The 13,103-nt window shown below is 35.5% G+C and overlaps 1 protein-coding gene across 1 annotated transcript in view; it reads left to right on the top strand.

The window, feature by feature from the left end:
• The window catches only part of LOC104162052 (A-kinase anchor protein 7 isoform gamma-like), a gene marked incomplete at its 3' end in the record, with an annotated part of 23,527 nt that overhangs the window by 5,195 nt on the left and 5,229 nt on the right, over positions 1 to 13,103 (top strand). Inside the window, exons 3-4 of the mRNA XM_009700690.1 lie at positions 1,014 to 1,150; positions 5,966 to 6,126. Of these exons, the coding sequence (XP_009698992.1) occupies positions 1,014 to 1,150; positions 5,966 to 6,126 (298 nt within the window). The remainder of the gene's footprint in view (positions 1 to 1,013; positions 1,151 to 5,965; positions 6,127 to 13,103) is intronic.

The following is a 13,103-nucleotide window of genomic DNA, read 5'->3' on the forward strand; positions in this document are numbered from 1 at the left end:
ATATAGCAAGGCTGTTTTTTTTTTTTTTTAACCTAAGAGCTACTTGTGCTTATGTTATAAAAGTCAGTATGTACAGTGTATTTGTGATGCATTCACCACTGAGTTTCAAATAAAAATAAAAAAATCATATTGAAATTTTCTACATGCTTCTTTTAGACTTTATACACCAAAGCTGATTTGTCTGTAATGTCTTTGCTTACCGTGCTTTAAGAAATAACTCATTTTGTCAGATGGTCACAGTTATTTGCTTTGATTTAATTTCTACTAACATATTCAATAATTATTGCAGGGTTTTTTTGTTTTGTTTTTTAAATCACTACAATACAACTATCATAATGGCAAGCACAGCAAACATTTTGGATACAATTTATAAAGCACGTATAACCATACAAATAATTGTCAATGAAGAAAATTTAATTCAAATAATTGTAAAGATGAAGACTGATGAAGTTAGAACTGTATTCATGTTATATGGTAATTCATAAAAATATGTTTGAAGAGAGTATATAAATTATATCTGTCTGTTGGATGGTATAATCAGAATTGTAAATCAGATACCTCTACGAATTATTTACTGAATGTTCCTGTTTTTTATGCGCCCGGTCCTGCAAAGATCTCTTTCTTTTTCCAGACACTTGTCTGCAAATAGCAGCATACAAGTTTAGCAAAGTGGGCAGAGAAAGTCCTTGAAGAAACCTTTTATTTGGATTACTGGCAGTGTAAAACTGGATTATCTTAATCTGCTCCAGGAATTTATCATACTTATAGAAGTAAACTCCTATTAAGATGTGATGGGGAGTGTCCTGTGATTTATTAATCACTGCATTTGTACCCACTTTGGGTTTACTCGGGTCAATTAGCACAGCTTTGTCAGAGGATAAAACTTCCTTCTGCTAGAATGGGTTTTACATAAACGTTTGATTTCAGTTTGTGTGCTTTCTTGTTCACTTGCATGATGGGATACAGTAATTGTAGTGGCTAACTGTTGTTTCTGTGTCTGTCTTTCTTCCCAGATTACTGGCAGTATTCAGGCTGTCCAAGATGCAATAATACAAAAGGATCAAAGGCTTTCCAAAGCAATGATTCACCCTGGCTCATTGCATGTCACCATGTTTGTGATGCATTTATCCAATGAGGATGAAATTAGCATGTAGGTATTTGGTATTAACTTAAGTATATACAAGTGCTTTTGATGGAGGACTTAATAAAAAGACTAGAAGGGGTAACTGATCCTTATTTTTTGCAATACCCAGCAAAACCCTAAATTACTAGGGTTACTGAACATTTAATTCATGTTGCTCTTAAAATCCTAATCTTAATATTAGCCATTTTTATAGTTTATGGTATGTCATGAGCTCTGAACAAAGTATACTTTTTTCCCTTGCATTTTTCTTACTGTATGCTGAACTTGCGTGCACAAATCTCATGTTTGCTATAGTAATTATTTTAAAACAAAGTTTTGATATAGGGTGCACTGAGGAGATTAACAGGGAACTTTCAGAATTCAATGGTTAATATGAAGATGTTCAGACTTTTGAGTCTCATCTAGACAGCTGTAATTTATGAATGTTCAGAATAATAATTTATGTGTCTAGCTGTAGTTTTGACATGAAATGAAAACAGACATTGTATTTTATAGTCCTGCTTTACACAGACTTTCTCAACGGTTTCTGTTTAGATGTGGTGCCCAATGGCCTGCATATGTGATGTCTCTATATTCGCACATTGTAGTTGCAGAATTGAGATTGCAAACACTTTGGTAACTGAAAAAGAGTATTATGTAAAATGCTGATAAATGGCCTACGACCATTATATGAACCTGGGAATCCTCCATTGCTTATGTGTCAATTTTGTGGTGAATTGCTAATGCGTTGAAATTCATCAGACTCTTATAATTCTGTTAGAGAAGCCTCACGGTTTCATTTTTCCCAGATGAGTTCTTTCAGGGGCCCTCTGTCATATACGTTTATCTTACTGGTTTTCTCTGCAGTGTTAGCAGGCATGTGGTCCATGTACTGAATTATCTAGATCAAATAACCAAGAAGTGCAGTGAGATGTTGCTTTGGTTATGGTAATACAGTTACAAAATAATGTGTCTAATAAGTGCATGTTGAATAATTTTTTCCCCCAGAAGGTTTGACTGTTAAAGTGCAAGTTGCTCATAAGAAAGCAAGAATCCAAGATAGAACGTAGGAACCATTTGGTAGTCAGGGGCATGCTGCTAGTAAGTAGAAGTATTTTGGCTCAAAACATTTAATGCACCTAAAAATGATGAGATATAGGTGTATCTAAATCAGTTGTCCTGCTTGTTTTTCACACTTGTTTCCTTAAATGCTATATCCTTGAGGCCTCTGCACTCTCACCTCACCTGTGAGGATGCAAGTCTGTCAGCATCTTTGTCTCCAGCGATCTGAAGGGAGAGAAACAGATAGCCAGGAACAGAGAATAGAAAGGAAAGCAAAGGATACTAGATTTGCTGGACTCCTTCTCCTCTCCATGTGCCCTTTGTCTCCTGGAGTAGGCACACCACCTTGCTCGTGCCCTGGTTGATGGGCAAACTGTGGTAGCACCTGAAAATCAGTGAGAACAACCACTGACTTGTGTGCTTGAGATTTTTTTAAAAAGGGTTTGAAGTATGAACTTTTAGAAAAAGGAATCTGAGAGGGTATCTCAAAGGCAAGTATGCTGCCGCATGAATATTTTTTGAGAGACCTAAACTGTATATCAAAACAAATATTCTCAAATTCAATGTCTTCTGCTACTGCTTGAGCTCCTTTGCAGCCTTCGTTGTCTGACTGCCACACAAGCACACACTTACGGAGTTCTTCTCTGCCTCTCCCAGCAGAACTCCACAGTCCAGGCACCCAGGAGCTGTCCTTTAGTCAGCAGCAGCTTCCCCAGAGATTCACTCCTTCCCTGGCCAGATGCCTCCTGTAGGGATCTAGCTCAGCTATCCTCAGGTATTCTAGATTGTATTTTCTATTATATGGGATTCTTTTTTTTTTTTTTCCATAACTGATGTTTTCTGTTTAATCTTTTGGGAGAACTTGAAGAGTAAAAAGTTGAATTTTCCTTTCTTTGCTTCACCAATTTTTAATAGCAGGCTAATCGAAAGAAGCCAAGATCCAGGCTGGCAAAAGAACCTGTGTGTAACATAGGGTGAGAGTAATCCCTCAGACAAAGTGCAGCTAGTCACCTGGGCATCTGAGAGTTCACAAATCCTTAGGTTTGCATCCGTTAAGTTACTTAGATACCTACAGTTTTTCTACTGTGTTTGCACAATGGTGCCTCTGTCTATACAGAAATGAAATGTGTTGAATGCTATTTGAAGTCAAAATGCATGATAAGAATGTGCTAAACATAACATTCAATTCAGCAGAAAGCCCTTTGTATGGTATTTTAGTACATACAGCTTGAACCCTGAAAATGGAAGATCTGTATTCTAGGCCACTCCTTCTAAGGGAATCCAGACCTGCAATTCCCATACGAGTTTCCTGACTGATTGTCTGTGGTCTAGCCTTCATGAATGCACTTTACATCTCTTTTTGTAAGGCTATATGAAATCAAGAATGTGAGATCTTAAAAACCATAAAGAAAGCAAGCAATTAAGAGTCATGACAGCATTCCCTTCAAGCAAAGGAGTTCTGGTTCATGCTAACTGTATGCATAGTCATGGGATCGGGTACTAGAAGTCAGGGTGCCTGCCTTTGCAGTAAATGACTTCATTATCAGACTATAGTGTCAAATTCTTCTTGCTTGTTATCTGTCAAAGACTCTGAATCTAACCTTTTCATTATAAATATGACAGCTGAAAGGATGCAGTTTGGCTTTTTTTACAAGGTTGCTTTTCCTAACAAGTAATCGAAATTGATAATTCAACTACATCAATTTTAAGTGCTATAATATTTACATTACCACAATATAGAAAAAAACAGGCACTGCTTCTATAATCCTAGTCTGTATTCACTTAGAATATGCTGCTTAATTCTTTTTTTTTTTATTTCCATTCTCTACTTCAGAGCAAAATACTTGTAAATTTTTTTATTATCCCTGTGCGTTAGTTGCACTGAGCATAACTACTATTTGGTATTGCAAATACTATTTGGTATGGAATAGCGAGAAAATACCATTGTTGTGTTTTTTGCTATTGACTTCAGTGGAAATGTTTGTCTTTGTGCGTTGTTCTTACAAAGCAGTTGTTAGATGTTATAAAGTGATTGATAGAATATGAAAATACAAAATATGCTTCAGTGACACAGTGCTAAACTGAAAACTCACTGCGGTGTTTGAATTGACCTTTCATAGACCTCATCAGGTAGAGCTGAGCTGGTCAGCGAGTTCTGCAGCACACCCTACAGTGTGGAAATATAAATCTTTGTTCAGCTGGGGAACAGAGCTTTCCATGACTCTCTGTGTACCAGTTCTCAGATGCAAAATATCCAGAGATGGGTTTTAGGTATGTGCATAATTCACTACTTGAAAGCCCACTGCAATCTTTGACACAGTGTATTTGAAGTATCTGTACTTGTTTCAGAAAAGTTTTCAGGTTTGTGTCAATAAATAAATCTACACGTGATTACCTGTGAAGTAATCTGACAGGTATAATCAGTATTAGATGGTGTTTTTGAAAGGTCTTGATGTATAGCACATATGGAAGACACAGGAACAGGTTTGTCTAATGGTGATAAAAGGGTAGATAAGTGGCAGAGACTGTGCTCAAAGAAAAGTATCTTTGCCAGGGAACAAGTAATGGCATTATTGTTTAAAGTGGTTACATAGGAGCTAAAGTAGTTCTAGGCTATAGATTAAAGCCCTATAAAAAAAACACAGGAGAACTGTATCAGTCAAGGATATTTTGTCATGTAATCAGCCTTAACATCTTTCTTAACCTGGCCTAGCTTTCAATGAAAAGCATAGTTCTCATCAAGAGTCCATCTTGTTAAACACAATGGAAACGTGTGTAGAGTTGTTTGTAATTGTGCAGGCTTCAAAAATATAATTTGGCCTACTTTAGAAATCATGGTGATGGCTTTTATCCAACTAGGACAGAAAAAGTAAAATAAACTCCTCTGGAGCTTTTTTTAACCTGTTAGTGCCATCTTGCGTTTGCAAAGGCAACAGCCGTTTAGTGAAAAGTTTAAATTCAGTTTCGTTGAATAGAATTAAAAACTGTGAGCGTGCGAGAGATCTTTTAGAAGACACTAAGGATGTTTATATAATTTTTGTATAGCACATGAATCACTTCAAGTGCAGGTCAAAGCAAATATTTCGTGTAGTCATACATACGCTTAATGTGGCTAATTAAAATGATTATTAAACGGTTACCAGTCTTGCTCCTATTTCTTAAGTTACATATACATTATGTGTGCAAGCTGCTTATCTCTTAAAGAAAATAAGCATCAATTTAGATAGTACTTCTTTTAATAACAGTTCTCCATGAGCTTAATAGTAATTTCCATATAATGTTAGCCTTTTATTTATATATATATATAATATCACTAACCTCTGTTTATAATATTAAGTAACACTTTGTAGTAACTTTGAATGAAGCAGAATCTTAGAGTATTCAGTTGAGCTATCAGGAGATGAAAAAACTTCATTAATTTAATATTGGAAAACCAAATGCTTCTGAGTAAACATCTTAGTTAAATGGGATGCACAAAGTAATGGAGACACTATCATCTTAATATCTAGTCACCTTGAGTACTGAGGTAAACTCTTCTGAGGAATTACACCTGCTGCTACGTCTGCCTTGTTATTTCTGTGGTTTTATAGCAAGATGTATGGACCAGTTTACCTTTATAAAACGGTAGTAATAATACTGGTTGCATTGATAGGAAGTAGTGCAGAAGTACCTGAGTAGATAATAAACTTTGTGAGATTTTTTTGATACAATGATTAATAGAAATGTAAACAGTATTAATGTATTTGACTTTCACATAGATATTTTCTTTTCTTTTGACAGAGCAATTGGTGCTCTTTCAGACAGCAAGGATTTTGTAGAAGATCTCCTGAAAGGAAAAACTGTGGATTTGTCTTTTCAAGGAATTGATCACTTCAAAAATGAAGTTGGATTTGTGAAGCTGGCAGAAAATGATCATACAACTGTACTTATGGAAATAGCAGGTACAACATGTCAACCTAGTTTAAGTGCTTTAAAGACTTTTTGGCAATCTAGATGAGAGTGGAGCACAAAGATAACTTGGTGCTAACTTAGTCAACATTAATTTACCTTTAACAACTGCAAAGGCTACATAATGAATTTCCCAGTGTAGTTCAAAAGGATATTAATGAATTACAGATAGTACTGGTCTCTGATATCTTTTTATTTAGTATGTGTAAAAACTGTAGTGCAGATTTGTAGGTGGATATAAGAACTCCATTCTACCTTGTTTTCGTCCAAGTACTGTCTGCTGTTTCTCAGCTGATACTTCTATTTGTATATTCATACTTACTGACTTTAAGAACTGTATCTTTGATGTGTCTTACCTGACATAGTTCTTTCCTTTGTGTTCACGGTGATGTTCTTTCCTTTTCCATGGTCTGAGGAGTTCTGTGTTTCCTGTGTGTTATACATATCACTCTTAAATCTCAGTGAATTAACTGTAACTTACCACTCCCACATGTGTAAGTGCATATATACACACACACATATATGTATAGGTATAAATATGTACATTATACATACACTTCTGTATATGGGTAAAGTAAAATCTGGACTTTCTCTGTACCCCTGGAGGATAAGTGGAATTCAGGAGAAGGACATGACTCATCTGCCAGAGTAATGGATTTGGATTCTGTACTGCTTTAGCCTGAAATTTTTTTTTTTTTGGAGCAGTTCTGGAATCGGTCTGTGACTTGTTCAATATTAATTGCCTTCCTTTAGCAATTAAGAAGTTACTGAAAGATGTGGCAGGTACATGCTACTATGCATGTGTACTCACATGTTCACTTCAAGAGCAAAACTCTCAGTTCTATCTTAACAGTGGAGCTAAGGCCACTACCTTTGCCAGTCAGGTAAAATGCATCCAAAGATACAGTTCAAGTTTGTAGGAATATATAAATAAAAAGGAGTATAAATACCAGCTGAGAAACAGCAGTCAGTACGTAGATCAAAACAAGATAGAGTGGAGTTTTTTATCTGTCTGTAAGTCTATACTTAAACTATGTTGTTTACAGATATTAAATAAAAATTCTCAGAGAACAGTACTGTCTGTAATTCACTGGTGTCAACTATCCCGGCAATGCCAACTATTCCTTGGAAAGACTCTTTAAAAGGAGTTTTTCAGTATTGATGAATTATCTTTTGTGCTCTGAGGAATGTGAGGTCACACCATTTTTTAATAGTGCAATAACCCATATAGGACATTTTGCAGAGTAGCAAAGACTGCTAACTGTCACGCCACCTTTTTGCAGTCCAGTACAGAGAAAAAATGGAAAGTGTCTTTTTTAATACAGTGCTTTCTCTAGCAATTCATTAGTTTACTTTCTGAAGTCCTTTTAGAAAATGTTTAGTATTTTTTAACTTACATTTTAAAGAAAGGTTGAATAGAAGAGTGTGAGATTTTCAGCTTACCAAATTGGTTATGCTATTATCAGGCAATGCTTTATTATTTTAAGCAGCGCTTGATAGAAAAGTGTTTCTAATATTCAGCATGGTAGAACTTGAACAGTTCTTACAGTTCCAGAGAGGCTTTGGTTGTCAAATAATCCTGTAATTATTTCAAAGATTGACTCTACCAAGTATTTCTTCAGTCCTTTGCGATATGCTTCCTCATCCTTGTCTCTGAGTTTGTCTTTACATTTCTTTTAAAGATGACAGAATGTTGTATGGATGCTGTTTTATAAACAGTGAGATAATTAATAAGCTGTATTTCCTTTCAATACATCTTGTGAAAGGAGATGAATGGTTTCTGTTAGTGACAGTAACTTCTAATTTTTGAGAAGTTTATAGTTAAGAACTCCAAAATAATTGAAGTTGCTAGACATGGAGAGCCAAATATCTTTTAACTACAGGAAATAAAGGAGTTTGTTATGAGTTATTTTCTACACATCTTAGACTAGTGAACCCGATTTTGATCAGAATTAGACAAGTAAAGGTGAGATCAGATTTCAACCTTTGTTTTTCAGTTTGATAGTCCTTCCTAGTAGACAAAGTCATAGTACAGTCAAATTTAGCAAACAAGTAAACCTATGTTTTCTTTGTAAAGTATAACTAACTACTGATACTCACTAGTGAGCATTCTTTGCTTCTATTAGAACTACAGCTGTATATTATTACTTTCACTGAACACTGCTGTTTAATAAAAATGTTTCTTATTTCAATGCTTACTTTTGCCAACCCAGTGGATCATTTCTTGGCCTTAGGCCTGTCCTTCAGTCTCTAGACTTATACAGTGATGTTTGTTTCATCTGGATTTAGTTCTGAAACAGGGTAGGGAGCCGAATATTACCAGAAGAAAATGGTAAAATGACTGAACACATTTAATGGGTGTGACTTCGGGATATGCTATCTTAACATATCTTAGTGATTCTCATAATCATAACTTCTGAATTGCTGCTGATTTCAGAGTATCTTTTTGTCCCTTCTTGGAAGTGCTAATATTATTTCATAACAGGTAACCTATAATTCATGAAAGGAAATTCAGTTTTTGTATTTATGCTTATGCGAAAAAAAAAATATTTTAGGTCTGCAATATGTAACACTGAAGATGATACAAGTGTGTTTCAAAAGTTAGCTTAGTTACATATTAAATTAGTGGAAAGGCCAGGTATGAGTAGGAACAAAAAGAATACATTAGTTTCTACATATGTCTTCATTAGATTAAATTGCAAAGAATTTAATATAAGTAACCTCATAAAAAATAGATCATTTCTTATTACACAGCTGCCCTCAGGGCAGTGCAATTTGGAATATGAAATAATATTAGACAAAAGAATCCATGTGAACTCTTCAGAACTGATGAGTTGTTAAACAAGAGAGCCGTCAGGCTTCTCGCCCCTCCCCTGAGTGTATCGCACATATAATTCCTTTAACGTAAGAGTACGCTTACAGAGTTAATTGCAACACAGTTTAGTTTGCATGCAGTTTTTACAAAACATTAGCAGACAGTCCTCTAAGGGCCAAACCTCCTACTGAAGCTGTTGCATTTTGGGGAAAAGAACGCCTAGTACTTTCTGGGCTGTACTTGACACAATAAATATACTTTCTAATGTAAAGAATCATACTAGCAGAAATGTGCTGTTGAGTTTATTTTCAGTAGTTTATTCCATATATTAACTCAAAACAGGCTGTATGTCAAAATTATGCCTAGTATTCCTGCTTTGTGAGTAGTACCCTGAATACAAAATTTCAGAGACAACTGCAAGAGAAAGTATTGGAATCTCTTTTCTGCTGGGCTACTATTACCTGGATGTGTGCAGAGATTGCTATCAGCTCTTTATATATACTACTGTGAGGTTCTATATGTTTGACAGAAATTAATTGTCACAAGTTTATTCTGACTCCTAGTACAGCTTACCTGTGATATAACTTGTGTCCCTAGAGAACTGGTATTTTAAAAGTGAAGCTGACAGAAAGAAAAATACACAGTATTGCCTGCAGGATGTTAATCATTTTGCTGTTGTCCATGAAACAGTAAGGAGAAAGAATTTCTGTAGCTGGTTTGATTTTTTGCAAGACCTAAGTTTAGTTTATTACAGAATTACTGTTTTGCTACTTCAAAATGATGTTTGATTTCTACTACGCTCTAAGGTGACTTTTGACTTCATGTGTTATTTTGTGTTCTGCATGAATATTGAAGGAGAAACATTGATAACACATGCAGTAGAAAATATATGAAGTTAAATTAGCCTCCTTTAAGAGCCCATTTAGTTCCATAAAGTATATGGAAATTTGTTTCATATCAATAATGTCTGAATGTGGTACAGTATTATAATGGTAAGTGCATGTCTGCTAATACCAGTGTAAATGTAAGTTTGCCAGAGAAAAAAGTTCAGGAGAAGCAGAGCTAACATAGATCTTCTGTTTGTTGTGATTTGCTAGTTACTTCCCAACAATCAATCCATTAAAAGACATTAGCATCATGTAATGATCTACCAGGAACAATACTGAACTGTTACAACAGAAGTTTGAGGAGTATTTTAATCAATCTTTGTCCAAGTCTTTTTAGAAATCCTGAGCTAAAAGCAGCGTATACACTTACAGTGATTTTTAAAAAACTCTTGATTTCTTATGCTTTGCTACACTACAGAATATTTGAAGTACTAAGTGAATTTGGAAAACATAATGAATTGTTTGGCTTTCATTTTCATTTTGATAATTATATTGTAAATGCTGTTTGAAGCTGACAAAAGTGAGTAAGTGAATCCTGTTTTTTACCCACAGGATTTGCAGATTTTAGATTTATGGATGAGTGATGCACATTATGGTCTGACCGTGAGGGGGAGCTTGTATTTCATGAACAAAAAAGTTACTCTTCTGTGTATGCAGATAACTGTTTCATTTGCTTTTGGTCCTTTGATTTTAAGAAATGTTGATTTGTTGGGTTAAATATTTTAATACAGTTAGGACTGCCCTAGTCAGACAATGTAGTACACCTAACTAGTCATTTCCTTTAACTTTAGTTTTATATAAATGACATTTAGTCTAATCTGACTAAATCGATTTTCCTAACAGTCCATGCTAGAGAGAGAGAAATGGAAAGCAAGTCATACTGCCCATCTTCTTCACCAGGTACATTACAGCTTTACTTAAGCATAAGCTGGCATTGCCACCATACTAAAGCAGTCTGGCCCCTTTTGTTGTGCTGGGGATTTGTGCAGCCACGTGGTGAATTAACCACGTGGTTAAATTAACGTTTTTACCTTTGCCAGCTAATTTTTAACCCATTCAGTTTGCTGGTACAGTTTACTGTTAGCTATATGACTGTTGGCACAGAAGATAGGAGCAGTGGCAGGCATGGGGCTGGAGAGGAACAGTCTGTTTTGGCAAGGATTGTGGTTTATGAGCTTCTTCAAAGATTATGAAACCACACATTTAGCATCTATTTTAGGATGAGTTACATTGCCCTGACTTCAGAGAGCCTAGGGAAATAGTTTAATTCAGTTAATTTAGTTCACTTTAGTTCCAGATGGCTGAAGCTAAGATAAATGAATTTTGCCTCTTGTCAGTTATTCTTAAGTCATTTCACATGATGGAAAAATTGAGAACTCAAAACTGTTGTAATTTTCCATTAAAACAACCGATTTGTACAAAGTGAACAAAAAGCTGCTAGTCCAAACCCCTAACAGTTGCATTGAAAATATACTGCTGTGACATGTTAGATTTTCTCTAGTCCATGTGCCATTAGTTATAATTCCTACTAATGTGTGTAGCAGAACTTTACTAGGCTGTGTAGAAACTTGTCTCATCCACAGCAAGCATGCTCTGAAGTTGAAAGTGGCAATGTTCTGCTGTTTCAAGAATGTAATTATCTACATCAGCAAATATATATATGTGTTGTATTGTGTGTTGAATATAACCAGCAGAAAAAAACCCCAACAAATCTTTTATTGATCTCATTACAAGAGCCAAGACACCTACCTGACTTACATGAAGGACTGATTTCAGTAGACCTGAGGATTGTTCATGCCTTTTGATATTACGAAGATTTCTGCATGCAACCTTGTCTAATTCAGCTTTGCGCTACATGACAGTTTTCTTCAGTTTAGGCCCCTTGACTAGATAAATGCTGACACCAGGGGCAAACATTTCAGTGAAAATGAACAGTCACTATTATGGCCTAGTATAACACTAGTTAGTTTTATGAGTTTGTGCTTCCGACAGGTAATGGTTATTACATACATTTTGCTCTGAAGCTCAATATTTTACTAGTTGCATGGGAATATCAAATGCTGTGCTATTGCCAAATCTCTTAGCTCACCTTTTGTGTGCGTCATGTGACAAGTACAAAAGGCTCTAGTAGATATGCAAGAGCAATAGACTGGGACAGGGGCCTGGCTTTGGAGAAATGTACTGCAGTGCCTCTCCTGCCCTTTGACTTTACTGTTCTTCACGCAGGGTCTTAAAATTTTTATCAACTATGTGTAAGGAGACGGAAAGAATCTTTTCCATTTGCTAAGAAAAATTTCATGTGGCTGTATAATGGCATTTTCAGCAAGGTACAGAGAGGGCAGATACACGGGGAAGAACAAGGGTTTAATAGGAAGGAAGTCAGGGTAGCAGGAATAAGTAGAGGATCTGTTTGTAAGGCAAGGAGAGAGTAAATTGTAGGAGAAGATTTTGGCATTTACAGACCAGGTAGTCTCTAATTTGCTGTTGTGTAGTCAGGTGGGACTGGAAGCAAAGTTTTAAATTGTTGCAAGGGATTTATTCAGTTAGTAGTGAGATTGAAACATCTTCAGTTTGTCATAGTATTTTATCTTTGCACTGTGACATTTATTATGATTTTTATTCTCACTGTAGTTGTGTATGCGAGATATATAAAACAAACTAACCATGTGGGTGCCTGGCTCTAAATCTGCCATTTAATTTCTCCTGGATGTTTATTATGAGATGTTTTTGTTAACATCCCTCTGTACAGAACACATATGATGATCTGGTTAAAGACCACTGAGTACTGTTGTATTATTTAATGAAATTGGATGTGCTGTTCACTATGTTCATTGTCTTCGTTCCTCTAAAACACTCATTAGTGATCACATTTGTTTGTTAATGCTAAAAATGTAAAGTATGGTTCTCTGCAAGCAAAGACAGCAAATGCTTTTAGATTTTCATTAACGTTCTTCTTCATATTGTGCTGCCAAACACTGAATAGTAATAACTCTGATAAATATCTCATTAAAATGAAGCAATAAGATTTTTTTTCTCCTGTGGTTTAAAAGAAGATTCTCTTACACACTTCTTTTTGTGATCACGACAAACTTTTAGGAGGTATTGGAATGGATTAAAACTAGTAAAAGAACCGAGTTTCATCAAGAAGTCCTACCTAAGTTTCTATTTCAGTCTGGCACTTCGAACCTTCACATTATCATTGTTTGTCTTATAAGGCTTACCTTACATATTGGCATCTGTGCACAAAGTGGGGATTGCTCAGTCCCGC

Source organism: Cariama cristata, unplaced genomic scaffold (assembly GCF_000690535.1).
Source record: "Cariama cristata isolate BGI_N322 unplaced genomic scaffold, ASM69053v1 scaffold7115, whole genome shotgun sequence".
Lineage (NCBI taxonomy): Eukaryota > Metazoa > Chordata > Aves > Cariamiformes > Cariamidae > Cariama > Cariama cristata.